Source organism: Asterias amurensis, chromosome 8 (assembly GCF_032118995.1).
Source record: "Asterias amurensis chromosome 8, ASM3211899v1".
NCBI lineage: Eukaryota > Metazoa > Echinodermata > Asteroidea > Forcipulatida > Asteriidae > Asterias > Asterias amurensis.
The window spans coordinates 11,609,744-11,634,178 of NC_092655.1; the positions used below are offsets into that span (position 1 = coordinate 11,609,744).

The 24,435-nt window shown below is 39.4% G+C and overlaps 1 protein-coding gene across 2 annotated transcripts; it reads left to right on the forward strand.

Annotated features, from left to right (window-relative positions):
• Window positions 1-2,254: 2,254 nt before the first annotated feature.
• Window positions 2,255-23,890, forward strand: LOC139940933 (lysyl oxidase homolog 2A-like). Of its 2 annotated transcripts, none has more exons than XM_071937335.1 (13): window positions 2,255-2,739; window positions 9,895-10,220; window positions 10,565-10,752; window positions 13,198-13,394; window positions 14,299-14,728; window positions 15,424-15,625; window positions 16,059-16,213; window positions 16,708-16,866; window positions 17,416-17,575; window positions 18,898-19,129; window positions 19,852-20,098; window positions 21,107-21,218; window positions 22,215-23,890. In XM_071937335.1, the coding sequence occupies exons 2-13, from the start codon at window positions 9,926-9,928 to the stop codon at window positions 22,235-22,237; spliced, it is 2,400 nt and encodes a 799-aa protein (XP_071793436.1). In that variant the 5' UTR covers window positions 2,255-2,739; window positions 9,895-9,925; the 3' UTR covers window positions 22,238-23,890. The 2 variants fall into 2 exon arrangements, with proteins under 2 accessions (XP_071793436.1, XP_071793437.1); XM_071937336.1 differs by having other exon boundaries at window positions 10,565-10,728.
• The last annotated feature ends 545 nt before the right edge of the window (window positions 23,891-24,435 follow it).

The window sequence follows — 24,435 nt, forward strand, 5'->3', positions numbered from 1 at the left end:
AAAATTCTACTTAGACTATCTCAGCATTTTAAACAACAACATTGTTTCATTTTTATGTGGTTAAAATAGTTCATACTTCTCATCAAACCATTTCTTTGTTTGATAATGATTCCTATTACAAACTAAAATAGCCTTCCATCGAGGTAGACATTAATTTTGCGTTGTCGGCGGGGAACAGCTCTCCTTCTTTGAGTCGGCTTGTTGGACTTTCTGTCAATTTAGGCACCTTGGGCAGCAAAACAGTATTTAAAATTCAATGAAATCAAACTCGATTTCTTTCCACTTCTCCTTAGCGACCCTTATCCCATGCGCAAAAACAGCTGTTCTAGAGTTATCGTGATGCTGGTGTGTCCCAGTGAAATCTGTCCGCCGGAAAGTTGTCCCCGTACGGGAATTGGTAATTACTCAAAATAATTATTAGCATAAAACCTTTCTTGGTGACGAGTAATGGGGAGAGGTTGGTGGTATTAAACATTGTGAGAAACGGCTCCCTCTGAAGTGCCATAGTTTTTGAGAAAGTTTTTGATTTTCGGCGAATTTGATTTCGAGACCTCAAGTTTAGAATTTGAGGTCTCGAAATCAACCATCTTAACACACAAACCTTCGACACACGATGACCGATTGAGCTCAAATTTTCACAGGTTTGCTATTTTATGCATATGTTGAGATAAAGCAACTGTGAAGGCTATTCGTTGACAATACCAATAATGTCCACTGTCTTTAAGTACTATAGGTGGGCTTGATGTGGATGATTCAAAAGAAGAGCGGGGCCTACTGTTAGGAAGTTTGGACACTAAATTTTCTGCCACATCGAACAGTTCTGGTGGATAAACATGACTCGCTTGGTCATATAGCTACAATGTATATACATTCACCTGTCGTCAGTAATTATTTTGGGATTTGGATCACCATGTGTCAACAGTACATTCAGCACTCAGAACACAGAAAGAAAGCATGTGCATTGCAACATTCAATAATATAAACTACTTGAAGTCAAGACTACGTGAGAGCCACGGGGAGCTACTCAAATAATTGCAACAATCAGGTCAAGGCACAGCTTGAGACTTTTTGTCATAATTCTAAAAAACCGCAACATAAACTTTAAAGGTCATTGTTGTTTGGGTAAACATGATAAATTCCTTTTTTTTCTTTTTTTCTTTTTTTTTTTTTTTTTTTTTTGGGGGGGGGGACTTTCGATGCGTTCAACCAGTGAAAATTTCATCAAATTCGGAGAGCAAGTTAGAAAATGGTTACCTGTTAATTGAGTACTGGGCACGTATGTCGAAGTCCAGTATTGTGATGAAAGAAAAATATAATATTATTCTTGTTGCACAAGTTGTATGCTTCCAAGTGAGAACCTCTCCCTCAAAAACTATGTTATTTCAGAGGGAGCCGTTTCTCATAATGTGTTATGTTTTAACCGTGGAGCAATTAAGGGTCATTGTCGACAGCTCTCCGTTGCTCGTTCAAGCACAGTTCAAGTATAAAGTACTTGAGTAATAATTCCCAAACGTGCCCATCATGCCATTAACATTATCAGATCTGGTGCACGTTCATATTAATAATAGGCTAATTATTTCGAAAAAGGACATGTTTATCGCAAGCTGGAGTGAAGTAATTAAATGCCCTTAAAAACATAGTGGCTGTATTTAAGTCTCGAAGTCTGTCTTAAGGCCCCGAGAAAGCTTTGTAACTTTGCATCATTCATGGGGATTGGCACACACATCTCTTTACCCCAAAAGGTCTACTTCGTTTAGATAGGCCCTACCTCGGTTGGTATTATTCTAAACAAAAATGTTGCAGTACTTGTGTCACAAGTTTTTTCGGACCAGATCTGTGCATTTGCGGCCTTTCATTCCATCCCAGTGGTTGCGTGGTAGTGTTTTTTTTTTTTTTCTTCACCCGCATTACAACTGACATTTCTCTACTCTATAAACCTATTGGCTATGCTTGTGCCGGCCACTATAAGGTCCTTGTTAGAATTAATGACAGTTACAAACAAAAACTATAACATACTTCACTTGCCCTGGACAGTGTTGCAACTAATTTGTTTGAAATTCGCTTTCATTTCACTTGCGTTTCGTAGTGTTCTTTTTTGATTACCTGTGATTTATGCAACATAAAAAAGAACGAATGTTGTACACGGTGTGCAAACTTTAGCACTTCGCGAACACCGTACCCTGCTCTGTCAGCTATTTTTTTCTTTTTCCTAACAGGTCGTCCTTGGAGTCTGGGCAGATTTCATAACTAAATACCACACATGTTCACACGGTAACATGCGCACCGTACATATAATCATTGAACTCTTCCGATTTGGGTTCAGTCTCTAGCATTCCTAACCCCGCAACAGGGTTAAGTCAAGTCTCTACACTCGGGGGCTTCATTCGCTGTGGTAGCTTGGCCCTTGCTCCACAAATCGTGAATCTATGTTATCAAGCATACACCAAAACTTCTGGGAGAGAAACGGTAATAAAACCACCATTTGAACTTGAATAGGTTAGCCGAGGTTTGACTTTACAAGGCCGGGAGGTTGTGCTTGACGCAGGGGGGAGAAAGTGCGAGAAAGTCGGCTCAGTTCATCAGGTGATAGTGTCTGGTAGTCAGTGCGCTCCCGTACTCTCCAGTCGATGGTTCATGGAATAAACAGATTACAACAGCTGGAAAACACATTGGTAATCCTTAGTTTCCAGAATCCATACCACTCCGGTAAAGCCAGCGAAGTATTTTGTTTGGGACAGGGTAAGTTGTTTTCGTATTTTTATAAACAATTTGGGGCTTTTCAAGAATTTGTAAATTCCTAGTCGACCGGGTGCTTTCAGGCCCCTCATGTAACAAGTCGAGAAGCCTAGTGTGGTTTATTTTCTTTTATCGAAAACCTAAAAGAGCTGACCAAGTTAATATTATTTCCTTTCGAAAATTCAATAACATCACCTAAACACCACATTGGTCTGCGTAATACCTTAAACTAGCTTTGTTTCACTTCTTCAAAACGAAAATTCAAAACGAAATCTTTAATTGCTTGAAAGACTCATTCAAATCATGGAGCAATAAACTAGTTTATTGCTCCATGTTCAAATACATAAATGACAAACATCATACAACCATGGAGTATGAAACAGTTTCCTTCCCCTATAAATGATACTACCTCGCTCTCTCTTCTCTCTCCATGAATCAACCTACCTGACAAAATCACAGCACATTTGCAGCGTTTTTCTTTATAATGACTTTAGCCAGCGGGACGAGATATGCGGTTCGCTTCCGGAAACTTTTTCAAAACTCTCATTGCGAAAATAGGTAAATTTTTCAACATTGAACTAAAGCCAACCAGACCGCTTATGAGAGAACTTTGGCTGTGATCCTCGTGTGTTTTAAATGACATTTAATCTGACCATTGAATCTGGACCATTGTGGAGAATGCCGATTTGTTGGTCACATTTCACTAAAAAAAAAAAGGATTTTGGGGGTTGATCAAAGAATTGACTAGAGTGGGATACGAACCAACGACCTCCGGATTAACGTGCCGGCGCTCTACCAACTGAGCTATCTAGTCCTATATTATTGGCGGTGTCCCTATTTTGTCAATATCTTTGTTCGGGGGTGCCAGTCAGAAGCCATACAACCGTTAATTGACTCTAGTCAATTCTTTGTTCAACCCCCAAAATCATTTACAAATTTACCCAGTCAGTTTCCCTTGTGGTTTATATTGATAAAAAAAGTAGTAATATTTGTCACAGGTCTTGTTGTAGTGAAGACCGTGCAAACTCAATATTTCAATTGAAGAAGCAGCAGTGATTTGCAACGTCTTTATAAAAGACATACTTTGACTTTCCCAATGGTTCGAGTAGTAATATTTCCTTAGAGAATTAGTACTTCAGCGACCTGTCACGTAGAAACAATTAAAACATTTTCGGGGTGGGGAAGTATTAATATTGCTGACTTCGCCTTTTTTTTAAAGCATAAAATAAGTAACAGCTGTGTTGCACTTTAATTATAGATCTTTCTATTGTTGATAAACAAACTCACTGGTTGTCATGGACGGCCATGTAAAACATCCGATCGTGTCAACAGATGTTGTTACCATATTTCAACATTTCTGCAAACTTTCAATTTAGCAAAAGAATCATCCCATTGTTTCCAACAAATACAACACATGACCATTTCTGCATAGACTGTGTAACAATATAATAAACTGTGGCTATCTGGTTTTGCTTTGTGATGACTTTTACATTAGTTTTCCATCCTCGGTTGGCACAAGCTCGGGCTCAGTGCAATGAAAGTTGTATTAAGCAAGACTGTTCCCTAGAAAGAACAAAAAAAGTTATAAAGAGAACAAAATCTACCTGGCAAGTAGACACACTCATATGGTGGTCCCGCAAACCATTGATACCTCGCCATTCAATGCCTAAAATCCCATGTAATGCACAATCACACGGGGTGTGCAGCCATTATTTTATTGCTGACTTTACGGAAACTATTGACTGAAATAAATCAGTGTATAGGCTATTGTTCCAGTGGTCCCAGCACCTCCTCACTATTGCGCCAAACGTTTTGTGTCACATCCACCGGATTTGCCTTATCAACATTTTTTACAAATCAACAAAAGGAATGTGAACATTACATAATAATGTCACTATTTTAAAATGGACATGTACATGTACATACATGCATTGTGTGTGTGGACAACACAAGGAACTTTTGCTTACGAAACAGGGTGACCTTTAACATTTCATAGTCTTTCTATAGCAAGCAAGATAATCTGGGGAAATTTGACAAGTGAAGAGTTGTGAAAATAACAGCTGAATAAGTTTCGATCGGGGCCTATATATGTTCATGGATGCCCCCATTATTCGTATCAAAATTAAGACAGTGAGGTCTCCATAATGTAAGATGTTATGTTTTCTTCCATTTGGACTGTTTACAAAAACGTGCATGCAGCATGTAAGTCCAGCCTACGTGGCTCTTATTGTGATGTCACATCTTGGGATGGATCTGGATAAATGTTCATAAAGCTCTAGTCAGAGCCAAACGAGATGATGAACAAATTTCAGTTTTAGATGTGAGAGGAAAACCACAGAGAATTATTCCAGGGAAAACCAACGCAGTCAGGTATTTAGGGACTGAAAACCCAATTCACGCAGTGCCCCCGACACATGATTCGAACCGGGGTCCCAGATGTGGAAGCGAGGCAAGACACCACTTACACATCAACTTGTCGTTTGATACAAATTCAACCATTCTAAACGAACCATCTTTCGGGAAAAAACTGTAGAAAATGTTAAAACGAATTGTTGAATTTGAACTAATCTGCATTACCACCAACTGTAACTACACCATTGAACCTCGGTGGATAATTCAAGGTGACACGTCAAGGCTATCCCAGGTCCAAGCACCTTGGTAGCTCCAAAACTGTTTCGAAATTCCCGTTCATGCGGAAATCTTGGCAATATCCAACCTTACCTCAACTGTTTTAATTAAATGATTTATATTTGAGCTCAAATCGTGGGAGTGTCGAAGGACACTGCATTTCAATCATTCGAATAAATAACGGAATTCATGTACACCTGGATCCAAGACGTCAACCTAGCTGGAAAGTTAAAGACACTGGACAGTCACTGGACATCAGTATTCGCTTCGCATTTTTTCACATTCGCGAGAAGTACCACTGGACACCTTTGGTAAAATGTCAAAGACCAGTCTTCTCACTTAGTGTATCTCAACATTAGAATAAAATAACAAAGTGTGAAAATTTGAACTTAATTGGTTGTCGAAGTTGCGAGATAATAATGGAAGAAAAAACACCCTTGTCACACGAAGTTGTGTGCTTTCAGATGCTTGATTTCGGGACCTCAAAATCTTATTCTGAGGTCTCGAAATCGATTTCAAATATTATAGTGGTCCAGTGGAAAATCACTTCTTTCTCGAAAACTACGTTACTTCAGAGGGAGTCATTTCTCACAATGTTTATACTATCAACAGCTTGTTACCAAGATTGTATGGCTACCAATTATTTTTAGTAATTACCAAATACTAGTGCCCAGTGCATTTAACCAATGTTCATGATAATATGCAATGACCTGTGCTAATGTAAGCAAATGGACGTTTGTCGAGCTATTTGTTTTGGTAGTTGTGCACTTGGCACATGTTTGCCTGTTTAGTTGGTGTGGTGGCCCTTTCAAGCCGCCCACACACCTTATAGTTTTATCTTCGGAGCGGCTCCACCGGATTCCGTTTACCCATATCAGTGTATGTTTGAGTGTATATTAAGGGCAAATCTGAATAGTATTCTTAATTAATGTCAAAGCACAATCGTTTGAGCAACATATTGTTTGTCGAAACGTCTAGTTTCGCATGGGCCATCTGTCTGGCTAAAGAAAAACCACAACAAACAATACATTCGTGACATTTTCCGGTACGTGTGCATGCTCATATTATACAAGACTAATTTAAGAAATTATCACCCAGCTTGATACCAAGACGCTCTATTGAGTTGGTGGTTAATGCGGTTCTAAAAATATGCGCCCACAATGTTTCGATTTTTTTCCAGCTGAACTCCCCCCGAAGAAACGTCAAGAATTGTTAAAGTTTGGAATACCACAACGAGACGAGGAATGTCTGTTCCCAAACTTCTGTTCTTTGTTTGTTTAAAGTTGAATAATTTCATAGGTATTGCAGCACGAACAGTCAAATGACCAATTTCAATCCCCTTTAATGCGATATGCGAAGAGATATATAGATAGTACATTTACTTCTAGGTTCACACTAAAGACACTGGTAATAAATTGTCAAAGACCAGGCGTCTCACTTGGTATTCGCAACATATGCATAAAATAACAAACCAGTGAAAATTTGAGATCATTTGGTCGTCAAAGTTGCGAGATTATAATTGAAGAAAAAACGCATTTGTTGCACAAATTGTGTGCTTTTAGATGCTTGATTTCGAGACCTCAAAATCAAATTCTGAGGTATATCAAATTCAAATACTTTAGTGAGAAATTGCTTCTTTCTCGAAAACTACGTTATTGCAGAGGGAGCTGTTTCTCACAATGTTTTAAAATTGCAGAGGGAGCTGTTTCTCACAATGTTTTATACTATCAACAGCTCTCCATTACTCGTAACCAAGTATAATCTAAATGGTTTTCTGCTAAAGTGAATGAGGAAACAGCCATTCACATATGGTTCATAAAGCTTCATAGATGTGACATGCTATTTTGACCGATAACCTTAGCAATTGTCTTTAGCAGCCTTTCGTGCTAATGAAATTGAACCGAGCAGGTCAGCGCAATGAAGGCAACAGCGGACCCAGCGTCCGACCTTGCCCACGGGACCGCAACCCGTAGTTTTTTTTTCTCTCTCCCCGTCGCTCCAGTCTCAAATTCACGATTACTGGTGTCGGGGGGGGGTAGTCTCAACCTAACAGAAAACGTGGGCTACGTGATGGAAACTGCCTACCTTTAACTTAACTAGAACCAATAATGACGTCTCGAGTTTGGAGGTCAATGGAACACAGATGTCGAAGGAAATTTGGTGGTGGTCGTGGGAAGAATTTCTGGAAATACTATATTGAGAGACAAACATTATTATGTCATTATATATTGTAAATTGTAAATACGGATGGATGATTGCGTCAGATTGCTAAGTATGAACATAGTATAAACGCTTACCACTCAGCAGGACTATCAAAATCCAACAGCGTGTTTTGTTTGATTCTGTTGGGCTAAAGACTATAGCTCAGATTCCGACAGATTTTGGTGTTTGAATTTTGGTAGATGGGGTCGGATCCTATAGTCAACCAATCAACGGAGTTCTGTTTAAAGGGTCGGTTTTATGGAAGATAATACGAATGGTTCAAAGAATCCGTGCACTAAGTTTAAGCTTACAGAGACTTCTGCTGACAGTCTTTCAAATAAAGTTTTTCCTTTACAATGACATGAAGTTTACGCGGCCGTTCTAGCCTAATGTATGGGTATGTTTCTAAATTTGAAGAGGGTGAGAAACTTCAAATATTTCGGGCACGCTAGTCCTCTGTCTTGCTTACAGGCTTGGGGTCTTCTTTCAGAGATAAAGTCTGACAATTTTACTCAAGTTTCGTCAGGGCTTTGTGAAATCGAGCACTGTGTGCTTTCATTTTGGACGGCCCTATCTTAAACAATCAACGATAAACCTGCCGAAGAAAAGGTTTAAAGAGAAAAACGAAAGGCAGTTGTCAGCAAAATCAGTAATTGATTTCAAGAGGATGGGAGACGTTAGCATATTTTGAGTATTTAAAAAAAATATGATTACCATGATCGGGATCTTAGTCTGGTGCACTTATAAGACAATTTCCTCCAAAAAACAAAATATTGGCATTACGAGCCCGGTGGGACCACGAGATCAAAATAAGAAAAACCTCCGGCATAAAAAGGGAAGTATTGTACGTCAATGATGTTTCCCAGATGGGTAATTTTATTGTAAGTGATTTATAACGACTAAGCACTCAAAGGCATATCCAACCTTGATCTTCCATGACCTGATTCCATTATACACCAAGCGCTATAGCGTATGTAAGTTTAAGAGTCTTCTAGAAAGTGGTCTAGAGGTAAATAGTGCAGGACGAATTTGATTCGCACGGAGTTTTGTATAGTTTGGGGTTTACTCATTTGTTTCCAAGCACACAGTATTTAATACAAACATCAACCACCATTTTGTATGGATGGCCTTTAATTGATTAAGGTCCCTTGTCAAAATAGAATGTCCACAGATTTACATTAAACTTACAGGGTTTGAAGAAAATGATAGTGGAAAGCTTCCCTTCAAATATTATTTACTGAGGCTCTGTAGTTTTTGAGAAACGAGTAAAACAAGTCACAAAATAATTTTCGCCTCAGTGAGATGAAAATTATTTTAGGATGTAAAATCACAATAACCAATTATGGTATCATAGCATAACTGTTTAATACGTTTTTACATGCTAAAACTGAGACGAAAATTAATTGTTTTACTCATTTCTCAAAAACTACAGCACCTCAATAGGTAAAATTTCAAGGGAGGCTTTCTACTATCAAAGTATTCAAACTGTGTGCGTTTAATGTAAATCTGTGGACATTGTGTTTTTTTGTTGGGGAAAAGTACACTATATAGACCCTTTTATGGGTGTCACAACATTACATAACAAGTTGGCAGTCAAATGCCCTTTAAATAAAACATTTAAAACCCTATGCTTCAAAATGGGAAGGCATTCGTGTGATAACAACTCTTTAAACTATGGCGATACAAACTTACTTGGTTATAGGAGTACAGCATCATGAAAATCATTTCACTTCGAAGTACTTTTGTGGAAAACGATATCAGTTTGTATGCCCCAACATTTGAACCAGAGAAGTTACTGTCAGATACATTTCTCATAATTTTGTGTGTTCCAATTGCGGGTTATTCTTCCTATGTGAACATAACCGCTCCGGATTTCCGGCAAAACCAAAGGTAATTCTCTTTAGTTGAAAAGGGTGTACTTTTCCCTGTGGTAGCACCACATTATGGTAGGCAGTTTAATAGAATAATTGCCTTTAAATGGTACAGTTATACTGTTGTTCTTTCGCATGGAAGGCCACATGTACTTTTACCAACCACTTGTTGGCGAACTTGCGGCTCTAATGTCGCACACAAAGGTACATTTGTTAGAAAAGAACATCCTCATCACACTGCATGATGATCGTGTACACAATCACCCAGATGGAAATCCGCTACAAAAACATGCCAGTTAGCTCAACTTATCCCTGTGACATTTCTTCACCCCTGTAGACGCGATCATAGATTATAATATGGAAGTAGAACTATTAACCCCAATAATTCACTGTCACACCCCAAACTCCGTCATAATTACTTTACTAGCATCCAACCATTTGAAAACTTCTTCTTCAGATAAAGGCATCCCTACACCTCGTCCTCAAGAATGCCTTCTCTCTCAGACTACGTCACGTCACATTTTGTGTGTCTGTCTGTCGCCCTCATCGTTGTGTCGTCCTCAGTTATCGTCACCGAGGATCCTCCTCCAAAGATTGCCCGCCTAGTTGGAGGGCAACATCCCTGGGAAGGGAGACTAGAGGTATACAATAAGAAACGTAAGGAGTACGGTACGGTGTGTGATGATGGATGGCACATGAACGCGTCGCAGGTTGCATGCCGGATGCTCGGATACGCAGAAGCTCTCAACTTTCATTATGGCAATGTATTTGGTGCTGGATCAGGTAAGGCACAACTTTGAAAATGATTTCGGGTGAACATAATGCAGAAACTGATCATGTAGTACTTATTGTTGTTTCTAAACAATGGTAGGTCCCACACCAAGCGTCCCGAAGTATCCTTTTTGATAGCCTGAACATCTGACGTCACACTTCGAGGCCTGTAGATTACGTCAGAGCCCTCCTGAATCCACCTTTTAACCGCGCATCATTTTACATGGCATTCGTGGTTCAGGAGATTCGCAGTTAAATTTGACTTCGGATGATGGGTGTACATTATAGGCCATGTGTGAGGTCAGGGTACCAGTCTACCCTATTGATTCCATATTTTTAATCCCATCTCCTCACAGGTAAAGTATTACTGGATGATGTAAGGTGTACGGGGAACGAGACCACCCTCTTTCAATGCAAGCGCGCCAAGATGGGCAAAAGTGACTGTCATCACAGCGAAGACATTGGCCTGACTTGTAGCAATGACACCATAGGGGAGAGAATGGAGGCACGAAGGGCCGCCGTAAGTATTCGTAGGATGAAGAAAGTAAGTAGATTGCAACCTTTAACAAAACGGCGGGAATTTGGATCCTGGTTCCGCATGCGCTCTTCTGGAACTTGACAGTAAATAAGTAGGCGAAATTTCCATTTACAGAATGTGGGTTGTGCTTGGAGGACGAGTTACAAATCGTCCTCTTTTAGATGTTCCGAAATCTTGTACAAACTAGAGGTGTTAAAGAATATTGTTGTTTTACCCATAATAATACTCCGATGTGTGCTTACTCAGTACTTTCCCAAGCTCTGTAAAAAATCACAGTCATATAGCCTGGTAGGATTTGAACCCAAGACCTTTGCAATTCAATAGCAGTGCCTTTCAACTATACAAATTTACTCATCTTGTCCTTAAACGGCACTGTTTCTGCAATAATGTCGTTCGATTTTTGAATAACTTCCAAATACTTGCTTTTTCCATCAACCATTACTGATAACTTCGGCTGTTTTTTATTATATAGTTATACCCGTTTCCTACGCAGCATGATAACCAATGCATGGCCAAGTTTGTCCTGTTCAAACTGTATTAGACCAGTACCAATTCATGTCTAACAATAATTGTTGTTTTCCAACCCCAGTTATTTGTTGTCTCTTTTGGTTTCCTCACAAGTTATGCATCAAATTCTCTCCCGTTTCTAAGGGCTTCATATACTTCTGGAAATCAGTACCATTAATTTGTATCCGATCGTCATGTAAGAGAAACAATTTGAAGTAACTGTAATTCATTGAACTCCATTGAACATAACGTTTGAAAAAGTTGAAACTGTTACAACATGATCGGAGTTTTTCCATCTACGTTTTGGCGTAGGTTTTTGGCGTGAATATTGACTCAAATGTAGTTCACTGAGGTTATTTTGTTGGCATAACACAATCATAATATGTCTTGAACGACGTTTTTGAGTCTGTCCGGCTGATGTTGAAGTAAACAATTTTTTAAAGACAAGTAAAAAGTATAATATCAAAGTCAACTGGTTGTAGAATGCTCTTAGATTTGTCCAACTTTAACAACCAAAATATGACTTGTTTTTCCCGAAAAGAATTAGTGATGCAAACTCCACTTTTGAGGGATTGTAACTATGAAGCCCAATTACAAATACCTTCAAAACCCTGAACGAGGAACCAACTTCTAGCCGTTAACACAATAATAATAAAGTATGCAGGGTGTTTCAATTATGTTATTATGATCGACATGAACCATTTTCTCTGAAATTGATCATAGAGTAAAAAAAAGAAAAATGTTGTTCGACATGAGTAATATAATGATTCGACATGAGCCATTAGAAGACCATTATGGTTTTTCGTGTATAAGTGGTCCAGAAATGTTGTCGAAAATCATGTCATTGGTGTGAGTAATGCACTGTGTCAAAATTGGCAAGTGTAAAAAAAAATGGCGTAATGTTGGGCTCCCTTGGTGGAGGCAGGAGTGCGTTGAGACACCCTGTATATGCTACTTGGTGGATTTACAATACAGAGCGCCACTAAAAGTGTGTCAGTGTATAAGGCGGTGTTCTGCACAGCCTTTCCAGCAAAGAAACAAAGTTAAGTTTTAAAAAATAAGTTTATTGCTTTACTCTTCATCTTCTGTCAAACACCCGGTGGCGCCCTTTATTGTAAATCCAAACTATTTAATCTTATTGAGTGTGCAATTATTTAGAAGCTTATTGACTGGCATCATTAATAAATTAAAGCGAACGATACGTAACAGCGTGGGGGTTTTCTTTGAGTGAAAACGAAGTTAAACAGTGGTAATCTGTTCGTGTATCAATGTTTTAAACACCAACAGTAATACAGCCTTTACAATCTGCTTTTTGAAAGTGTGACGTCATTCTACTGTAAGCCATGCTTGTCAACTTCACACAAATCACTGATGATCACCAGAAGCCCATATGAGCTTTATTGGGCTTGTTTTTCTGTGACGATTTATGCAAGAAACGTTTGGACAAACTATTTTTAGAGGTCTTCTCAGAAATAACGGTTTCAGTCATAAGTGAAGCCTCTGAACGATGGAATGGGAGGTAAAATTAAACACACATTATGCAAGCTTTTGGGCGGAAAGACCCGACTCGCGTGTGGTTGCACCAGATACACGCGTGTGACGTAATGACTTGAACAAGATTTAATAGGCCCAAGTTTCGTGGTTATTCGAGCTCAGCGAAAAAAAATGGCCAGTATCCCTTATGGAATTGAGATGCCAATTTTCTCCAAGGAGGTCGCAACGTGCAGTTGATTTGGGTCGTCAACAGCCCAAATCAGTCATATTATTGTGTGACCCTCACTTTAGAAGTGGCCTGTCTGGCCCGTTTTAGGCGATATCTAGTTTAAAAAAACGAGGCCCATTTTTCCTATCATTCACGTCTTCCATGGATCTTCGCATGCTGGTCCCCCCTTTTCATAACAGCCTAGTTTTCACCAAGTCGTACTCTTCAAACTCCTATTTTAGGATAGGAAAAAAATCCGGGTACGACTGAGAGGTCGTTCAACCCTGCAGCCCATCTCAGAGGGCGTGGTCGAGATGTTCTACAAGGGGAAGTGGCGAACTGCCTGTGCGGACGGATGGGACATTCATGACGCCACAGTGGTATGCGGACGTCTTGGGTACAAACAAGCACTGCCTCTGAGTAGCCGTTACGTGGAAGAGTAAGTCCAAGTATTATTATCGGTACAAACGAAAAAAGGCTAGGTTACTATTAGATCACTAAATTGGTCCCCTGTCTTTTTCCGCAATGACAACGACAGGTATTGATTTGGTACATGTACGTCGGACTTGACTGCGAATCTCCAGGACCATGAAGGCCATTATTGAGTTAATGCGAGGTCAAATGTGATTATGGACGTAGGCTCAAGTCAGATCTCTGGCGTAATTCAGGAGCCTCGAAGTGTGACGTCAGTTATTTAGGCTAATGAGAGGATAACAGTCTGAAATCTCATATCATTTTAATCATGCAGTCAAACTATAATTGAAACCAGCTAGACACACCATAAAGGAAATGTCGTAATTCGGCTCTGTTCGCAAAAACATCGTATCATTTTTGAGGGTATCTAAAGCAATCGTATGACCGTCGGTGGAGTTTCAGGCAGCAACGTTGTTAACGGGTGGCAAATCTTTGGCATACCAACAAATTGCAGAAAGACCTTGCGAAGGTCCATTTTCGTGTCGAGTTCATAGGTTCATTTTGCCCTTCGAAGGCCATCGTGAGGGCATCTTGTCAACGAAAAGAGTTATCCCTATAGGAAAAGTACACAATCAAGTTGCTTTCGTGCATCTTCGTGTGGTTCGAGTGGCATCGTGTTAGTTTCTGGTAGTCCTACTTGCATCGACTGTTGATTGGCTGTTCACCAAGTTCGGGGTAATCTTCGCGCGAAAGTCACAACTCCATGTTCGTACGGCCGCCTGGTGTCAAATTCGGGAGAGTTACAGATGCCCATAAATCTTAAACAGTTGCCGGTTTTAAAGATGTCTCGTCATACCCTTTTAGAACTGCATTTAGAAAGCTATAACCACTTGATATTCCCGAGGTTTTTTTTCACTTTCCAATCACAGTGATGAACTGCAGCGTCGCAAGAGCATGAAGTTCACCAACTTCGGCTGCGTTGGATCAGAGGTTTTGATCGGTTCGTGTCCGTTCGACGACCTGGAGAGCTTCACCCTCTGCGAGTCCGAGGCCGTCGCCCACGTCCGATGCCACCGGGGGAGCTTCGTCATCGACACACCCTATGAAGACGACGTCGACGTGGAGGAGTTAGACCGTGAGTTGGAGGCAAAGCTTGATGGTGTTGCTGCTGCTGATGAGAATGAGAAGAACGAGACTATGGAAGCTGAGGTTGTTGATGAGGCTGCCGAGGTTGTTGAGGATGGGACTTCTTCTAATACCACCGAGACTGAGGAGGGAACAGAGGAGCCGCAGGTCTTCAACAAACTCGGTAAAGAGGCATTGAGGACGAGTAAAAAGGCACGACGAACGTATTCCAAGGTAAAAATAGCAATTTGTTCTGAAGTGTTCCCTTGACGAGGTGGTTTTCTCAACCGAGTATCGTTTTGATGGTACTTGGACTCGTACTTTAGGAACATAACAGAATTGGTTTTGCTAACAAAGCAGTTGCTGGCAGTGTAAGCACTTTATGTAATCCACCATATACATAAACTGACAAACCTGTAGAAGTTTGAGATCGATCGGCCATCTGGGACACGAGAGAATAGTGAATAACCGATCACAAATTTTGCACTGCATCGACACCAAAACAAAAATGAATAAAACGCTAACTGTGAGCGATAAACTCCAAACGAGAAATTCGATTATTTATTTCTCATCAATAATATGAAATTTCAGACAGATTGAAAGGGACGTTTTCTACTATCATCATATCATTAGATGTAAGTTATATGTAAATCTGTTTCTTACCAATTCTGTAACGTTCCTTTATTAAAAAAATTCTTGTACTCGAAGTCAATACCAAATAATCAACTGAAAGTTATTCTAAACTTGACAAAGTCATGAACCAGATAATCATCGTAAAAAAAATTGAAGACTATGGATTTTAGCACTCCCGTTAGACTTTCCTTTTTCGCTGTCCTGTGTTATTCACGATGAAAAAATAATATTCAGCTAGCAATCGTTAGACGATTTCATGATACATTTTCAAGAGTTGTTGTTATTTGTTTTCATAGCATGGGCGAAAACGTCCCAGGCCCAACATCCGCCTGAGAGCCGGAGGAAACTTTGGAGAGGGAAGAGTAGAAGTGTACATCAAGGGAATATGGGGAACTATCTGCAGCGAGTCTTGGGACTTGACTGATGCCAGCGTTGCTTGTAAACAGCTCGGCTTCGGGGCAGCAAAGGAAATCGTCCCCAATTCCGGATTTGGACAAGGTATGTTAAGCAGGTTCACATTTAACTGCATTTTTGTAAGATTGTGTTATTTTATCAACTTTTGAACTTAAAAATTAACCAGACAAGATAAGTGTAGGACAAGGCCAATAGCTAACAAGTTACTAATAAGTTAATGAATATGAGTCAATGTAAGTTAAGTTTTTAACAGCGAAATATAGAAAGGGTGGTGATTTCAGCGAATCCTGTAAGTTATTACAGTATGAGACCCTTAATAGCCAGGCCCAATTTGGTGCCAAGACAGTGAAGTTTTATTGTGGTCTTTTGAAACAGATTGGTGTACACTAAAAGAACACCAGAGCTCTTGTATTGGTTCACTTTTGGTGTACATTGGAAACACCCATGCCTCGATGAACAACACTATTCTAGGCAAAATAATATAATAATCAAGTCTTGTTACTTTTATGGCTTGCAGGGGTGGGCCCGATCTGGCTGTGGAAGATGCAATGCAGAGGTCATGAGAGGAGTCTGACCGCATGCAACCATGGGTACTACAACAGCAGCAGCTGCACCCATTCTCTTGATGCTGGTGTTCGGTGCATCGTACCTGATATCAACGTCAAAAGCCACGTAAGATCAGAAGCACTTACTAATCCAAAATGTCCAGCTAAAGTTACACCACAAATTCTTTTCAGAGCCATTTACAGGCAAACATTCTCACTTGGTGTATCCAAACATGTATGCACAAAATAACTTAGGGTAAATTGGTCACCGAATTTGCAAGAAAATAGTAAGAGAGAAAAAACAACATTGTTGCACCATTTTGTGTGCTTTCAGATGCCTGAGAAATGCTTCAGGCCTGAAGACTTTCTCAGATTAGAATATTTTAGTGGGAAAGTACATCTTTCTAAAAACTACCTTACTTCAAAAGGAGTCATTTCTTATGTTTTATACGATTATAATAATTTTGTTAAGACTCCCACCTATGAGGACATAATGCAATCGCTTGGCGGACAGGAACATTTTGGAAAGCAATCAGGAATGTTCTGTCGAAGCTGTTGGAATGAAATATCAGCATCAAACTTTTGTTTTTTTTAATCTATTTTGTTCTTTTTCCATTTAAGGTGAAACTTGAAGGAGGGACGTACGAGAGGGAGGGTCGTGTTTCCGTCCTGCTGAACGGGGAGTGGGCCAATGTCTGCGGGGGTACTGAGTGGGGTCTTCTAGATGCTAAGGTCATTTGCAGACAGATGGGGATGGATCATGCTCGCTACGCAATTCAGGTGGGTACATTATTACTATAAATATATAATGTATGGTCATGAAACCAAATAGGCCTCATAAGTGAACTTAATTACTGTAACTCGCAAGCTTTAGGAAACCTGTAACCAAGGGTGCTTGCTATATGAACCATAACTATTGGTTATCCGTGGGCCAACTCTTCCAAGATTAGTGTTCTTCACAGGGAAAGTATATATTTAGTTTTTGAAATGGCTTTAATGTTGAAACCTTTATTAGTGCAGCTATATACAATAAAACTAACCTGTGACAATTTCATTGCAAAAAGTTGTCGCGTTTTTCTGAACAATGTCCAGGCAGGAAGAATGATCTTGAATTGGAATGCACAATCTGAGAGGTATCAGTAATGTTTTTTTTTGTATGTGCAACGGTTTTACGCGACTCTCCTGAAAACATTGCTTTGACAGTGATTTTTACTCATTTACAAAATTTTGAGCCCAATTATGATATTACATGATACATTTTTTTCACAGTGAGTGTCCACAAAAATAACAAAAGGTATATAATTCATTCTCTCTCAATATATTCTACAGAGTACTTTAAGCTACGGAGCAGCGCCGAAGAGGAACATTATGATGTTAGATGTACAATGTACTGGGAAAGAGAGAACCATCAGGGAATGTAAATACTCACGCCGATCACAGAACAACACATGCTACCGCGGCTTCCGTGCTGGTGTGGTGTGTGTGGAATGTAAGAATCACATCTTTACACTTTTTTACATGTTTTAACTAAAACTTAGAACAAAGATTGAATTTGACGAACTCAAATTTATGACAATTTATGTTTAAAATCAGGGCTACCACAAGGTCTTGTGGGCAAGTAAAACCCACAGTTCCCTAACAACAAACTTAAGGGCAAGGCCAGCTACCCATAACCCTTGGCGTAACCACATCGACAGCAAGCTGACTTGGTCAAAGCATCTTTCAACCATTTCAACCAGAACTGGACAGAAACTCGGGGCACCGAGGAAGATTGCTTACTTACTGGATGCTGAGGGCAGAGCTGTGACACAAGTCCGCAGCATTATGGAGTATGCTTCTCTGTGCTGGATGAATGCTTCCCCAACAAACTTAAGCCAACTTGACAACATCCAAGAGAAGGCACTCAAGGTCATAGGAGTTGATGAAGCTACTGCTCTCACGCAACTCAACATCGCCAGCCTGCTTCACAGACGACAGGTAGCTGCAGCCACAGTTCTATACCCGCCACTGCCCAGCAGAGCTATCAGCCTTGCTTCCCCAACCATACTCAAGACGTTGTGCAACCCACTTCAGTGTTTCATTGCCTGAACATGCTCTCTCTTTGCCAGCTGCAAGAACTCGCTGCTTGGACAGAAGCTTCATCCACACTGCCGTCCCCCTATGGAACAGTCTTCCTGTCTCTGTTGTTGGCAACATTACTGAGGAAGGGATTAGTCATTTAAATGCTGTGTGCATGGACACCTCCTTCTTACATAACTCAGTGTTTCCTTGGTACCATATATCTTTGTTTTTCTGTTATTCTTTTCTGGTAAATCTGAGCTGCAGTGAACCATTTGATTATGATTCAAATTTCATTCTGTTAATTGACCATGTCAATGTCTGTTGGGCTATTGTTCACATTTGCTCCTTATATATAATTTTTTTTTTTTTTTTTAATGGACTGCGCCCAATTTGGTTTTATTGCCAGACATTTAAGGCATGAATGCCACTTCAAAGTGCGGGCTACAAATCAACCATTTTCCCCAGGGGCCGTTGCCACCTACTCCGGAGGTTTGGTCATCATCCATCACAATCAGAAGCCTGGTTGGTAGACAGAAAGCACTACCTCCCCAACTTTACTAAGCTTCCAATGGAAGCAATGTCAAACCAATACAGATCTCAATGTTTTGAATAACATCCTATTTGCTAGATTTGGGTACCAAACTACCTCTAACAAAAACTGTAGGTCTGCCCCCAGTAGAAGAAATGTAAAATCTACACACAGTTTTGATTAACATCCATACTTGTATCTTACCATCTAACCATTGACAGATCTACCCGATGTCTTAATGGACCTCCACGTCCTGCAGTCTTCAGTACGAATCCAGGACTGGCCCGACTCCTTGATGACATGCTCCAGAGAGGAGGGATGTCTCTCTGATGTCCCTAATCGCTATGGTCTACGCAGACTCTTACGGTTCACAAGCGCCATCATGAACCGAGGAATGGAACAGTTCCGTCCTGTACTCAACAGATATAGCTGGATATGGCACAGTTGTCACATGTAATTACTTTCAAATATTGCTTTAAAGAAATCTCTCCCCTGATGGGCATAAGGTAGCCTATTATTAACCTTGCTGTTGGCATTTAGGTCTCGTGAGGGAGACAATAGAATATTGCACAGTTTAAATAAGTTAGTTTTTAGAAGTGCAGCGCCTCCCAGTGCTGAACAATCCAATCCTTTGGGGCATGTCTAGTTACACTTGCTGCACGTTTGGCTGAGGTGTTGGCTGTTTGGATGACTGTTGTAGACACTCTCATGTGAATGCCAAGGACTCTCATAGGAAAGTGAATTTAATCACTGTTTAGTCAATATTATATCAAATAGAGAGAAAGGAAGTCCATTTGTTTTAGATATGGGAAGAAAACCCTAGAGATTATTACAGGTCAAACTCAAACAGTAAGGTAGGGACTAACAACGTAATCCACAACTTCCCTCGGTGTGATTGGAACCGGATTCCCAGAGGTGGATGGCGAGGCAAGACACCACTACGCCAACCCGACCAACCCCCATCATGCATATACACTAAATACTTTTGGTCTGATCGTCTTCAGGAGGAGAAAACAATCAGAACAAACTGATCGAAACGTTGAGTTGCAACCACCAGTTCTTCTCAGAACCAGCACTATTCAAAAGAGATATTCACGTTGTGTTACCTCAAAACTCTCTTGAATAGGAAGTAAAACAAACTCCACTTTAGATTGATGTTTATTTTCTTCCATCAGGCATTACCACAGCATGGAAATTTTTAGCCATTACGACCTGATGAACCGTAAGAATGAGAGGGTCGCCCAGGGGCACAAGGCTAGCTTCTGTCTAGAGGATGGACACTGCGATGATGGGATACAGCCTCAGTTCTCATGTAACAGTGACCAGGGTATCTCCGTTAACTGTATAGATATCTACGCTAGTAATATCGACTGCCAGTGGGTAGACATCACGGGTGTTAAAATGGACTTGTACACACTCAGGGTACGTTTGTTAATAACTCATGACTCATGAGGATGACTAGAGCAAGCTAGTCAAAGCGTTGAGACCAATATTAAGAACGAGTCTCCACGATAGTGAAGTTCACAAGGAGAAGTCCTTACAGAAAGGTTTTGTAGGATAATAATAGTGGCTTCTTATTTAGCGCTCAGGTCCGTCACTCGGTGACCCTCATGAAGATTCAACATTTTATCATAACCCTCTGGTCATTGGGTCTTTTTCATTTTCTTCCTTAAATCATGGAGGTTACCTCCATGCTTAAATCATCTCAGCTCCTATGGGAGCATACAGCCTGTGCTGCCAAATAAATATCGCACTAAGATGCATCAATCACAAGAACCTGTGCATATACCTCTGGGTAAAGAGAAGCAATTATAGCAAGCATTTTGCTCAAGGACACAAAGGTGACATTTCCGGGATTCAAACCCACACTCTGATGACCTTAAAGCCATTGGACCCTTTCGGTTCAGAAAAAAAAAAAAAAGTTCACAGATTTACAAATAACTTACAGGGTTTACAGAAGGCAATGGTGAAAGACTTCTCCTGAAATATTATTCCATGAAATGATTTACTTTTTGAGAAAACAGCAAAACAATATAAATTCTCGTTAACGAGAATTACGGATTTATTTTAAACACATGCCATGACACGGCGAAACGCGCGGAAACAAGGGTGTGGGTTTTTCCGTTGTTTTCTCCCGACTCCGATGACCAATTGAGCCTAAATTTTTACAGGTTTGTTATTTGATATAGAAGTTGTGGTACACAAAGTGTGGGCCTTGGACAATACTGTTTACCGAAAGGGTCCAATGGCTTTAAACCACCAGAACTTGAATTTCATGCTCTGAACCACAAACCCCAACCATGCCGGTCTTAGATTGCCAATTAAGACCTCGTCAATACCATTTTCCATATGCCATATCCCCCGATGATTTATTGATGATGAATTAGTTTTCATTCATTGATGTTATAATCCATTGTATGTCTTATGTAGATACATGTAAACCCGGACAATCTTGTGGCTGAAACAGACTATGAGAATAATTTAATCGAATGTGATCTGTACTACGGTGGGACATCAGTCGTCATTGGTCATTGCGTATTTGGTAAGTACAGACATAGACTGGTCCCCTGAGGACAGGTATTGGCTTTACTGTGGAGTTAGAACCAACGGCCATGTGATGATGTGAGGTCAAATGTGATTATGTACTGGACTCAACAGCAGATCTCTGGCGTAAAATGTTCAGGCTATACAGACCATGATGCTTTCACATTGTTTACAAAAGAGCCACACAGTTGCGGTGGTTCCAAGAAAATAGCTAGACAACATTTCGACCAGCATGTTCTAATTGTCTTCATGAAAAGCTACACTACAACTTTGTTCCACACAGTGGATTTACATCAAACCTCACACCATCAAAGTTTGAAATCCTAAACAAAACAAAAGTCGACAAGTACAACATTGCAGCTTAAAGGAACACGTTGCCTTAGATCGGACGAGTTGGTCAAAACAAAAGCGTTTGTAACCGTTTTTTATAAAATGCATATGGTTGGAAAGATGTTTTAAAAGTAGAATACAATGATCCACACAAGTTTGCCTCGAAATTGCGTGGTTTTCCTTTTACTGTGCGAACTAACATGGTCGGCCATTTATGGGAGTCAAAATTTTGACCCCCATAAATGGCCGACGTGTTAGTCGATGAGGTAAAAGGAAAACCACGCAATTTCGAGGCATGTTTGTGTGGGTCATTGTATTCTACTTTTACAACATCTTTCTACCCATATGCATTTTATAAAAAACGGTTACAAACGCTTTTCAAAGACCAACTCGACCGATCCAAGGCAACGTGTTCCTTTAACTTGAGTGCCACTTTCTGTATAGTCAAGTGACGCAGAGTTTGGTCTTATTTTTTGTGTTCACATAAAAATTGACATAATTTTCAAGTCTCACTTGTATCACATCCAACTACATAGCACTAGAAACAGGCACCAAAGCATTTACCTCACAGCTTTCGACTTTGTCAAATGTATTTGCATGGCATAATAAATACTTGAATATCTATTTTTAAAATCCGATTGTGTTACTTTTTGTTTCTCTACAGTTGCTGACAAAATGGAGGACTAATCTCCAAAATGCACCATCGTTTTTTCGCTCTTTTTTTTTACAAGAAAAACCCAAAGATCACGCTGGCTCTTTTCTGAGCCAACACCCCAGCCTAAATTGAATATACAAGGTAGTACCCACAAGTTGTTCTATTCTGTTCTGTTACTTGTTATTTTCCACAAAATGCAAGGCCTCAAACATCAGCTTCAAAATTTGTTCAAGGAGTTACCAGCTAAATTTAAATTTGATTTTTTTTCTCAGCTTTAGTTTAGTAGAATAACTATTTTTCATAGATACGTTTTCTTAAAAGGAAAACAATCGGACATAAATTTTTGAGTTTTGTTTCTCTTCAACCTTTTAAGTTTTCATAACATGTTTGTTTTTAAAGCCAGTTGCTTTTCAAGAATCTTTCCTGTCTATCGGTATCACAGTGTTTTTGCTTGCAAAATGCAAGACAAGAAAAATTGATCTTATTGTAAAGCTCAAACATTTTAATTTAACATGATATCATTTTAGAGATTAATGTTGTCTTGGATAGGCTCAAATTTAAAATTTTACAATATTTTAAGGTGTTTTGGTTTAGAAGAAATATGAACATGAGTATAAAATATTTAAGTTATTTTATTTTTGACGTATCATAGGACAACTAAAAATTATTGAATATTTTCATATTTTACAAATGTTAATAACATTTTCATATTTGATTAATATTCAGAGGTGAAAGGTTTTTCTACATCATCACCCTCACAAGGGTCGAACAATTATAATCGGCCCTAAACTGGTGCATATTGTAGCCACCATTTTTACAGATCGTGGGAACAAGTTATATACCACATCAAATAAGTCTATCTAAGAATGGTATTGTTATTGCTAGTGTAAAGGTCTTGTCGCACACAAGGTTGTCCTTTTTTCAGGCAACTTGAAGGCAAACAACTGCACTGTATGCAAAGGGAAACACAGACAACAATCTTCAACGCACTGTCCTGCAGAAAATTGATTTAAGAATAGTCGGTCCAGCTGGCAGAGGTTTAAGTGTAAAGTGATGAAGTGTCGAATATTTAAAAAACAGCGCATCCATCAGTGTGGAGATTGAGGCTAGAATAATATATAGTTTAAAATCATACGCAGTTTCATATTTAGCGCTTTATCTAAGCCTATGGGTCGTCTAAGGGATGCAGAGCTATGTTTTGAATTATGAGACCCATTTATATCACATTTTAGAGAGTTTACAATGCCATGTAATTCGGGTAGGCCTTTATTGCAGCCAACGTCCAAGTACTACGGAGAAGCCCCCTTATCAGGGCGATAACATCAAGTGTACTTGGTTCCTTTTACGTGCGTTACACAACACACAGGGCTTGACATTCAGGGAAAGCTGAGAGTTAGTCCAACAAAACTGGAATACACAATCTGAGAAAAAATTATCATTTTGCATGTTAGTTTTGATTTGAATCCTTCCCCCTAAAACCGCTTTCCTAAGAAGGGACAGTTGAAGTACATGTACCGTATAAATACTCATGGCCATTACTTCTAAGTTAAGATAATTAATGCCCTTTTCGACATTAAACAAAAAAAACTCTTTTATTCCCATCACAATGTATTTTCCAAGTAAAGATACCACATGTATGTTTAGCTTTTAATGACATCTGACGTTATAGTTCAGTATGCTTACAGTTTGCGAATGTTTTTCATGAAACTTAGTAATAAGTACACATTGAATAAAAGTGTTTTGTAAATAATATATAATATGTCTTGTGTTTCTTTATCGTTCAAGTGTGTGGTTAAAGATTCACTCCCATAGGAGACCAAGAACAAAACAGAAAAGGGAGCACAAAAGAACTCCACATGGGGTAGTATAAAAACTGGGGTGCTCCGCAAGGCATTTTGTGTACATAACACTCTAAAATGTAATAATTTACATTCAACACTTTTGGAAACAGAACAAATCACACCAAGCATTTTGTCTTCCTTATCAATATTGTTATTGTTATTGAAAAAAACATGTTCAATACAATCAGTACGTCATTTCCATTAGACATGGAGATTTCATTATAAATTAGAAACAAAAGAAAAAATATTAAACATGTATATTATTCCAGTCACACAGTAATGGATGGATAGTTATAGGAATTTTTTTTGACAGTCTTGCAATTTCATATTAATTACGAGTTTCTGACCGAAGCACCAAAGGAAAACAAGAAAATTTGTCATTTATGGAA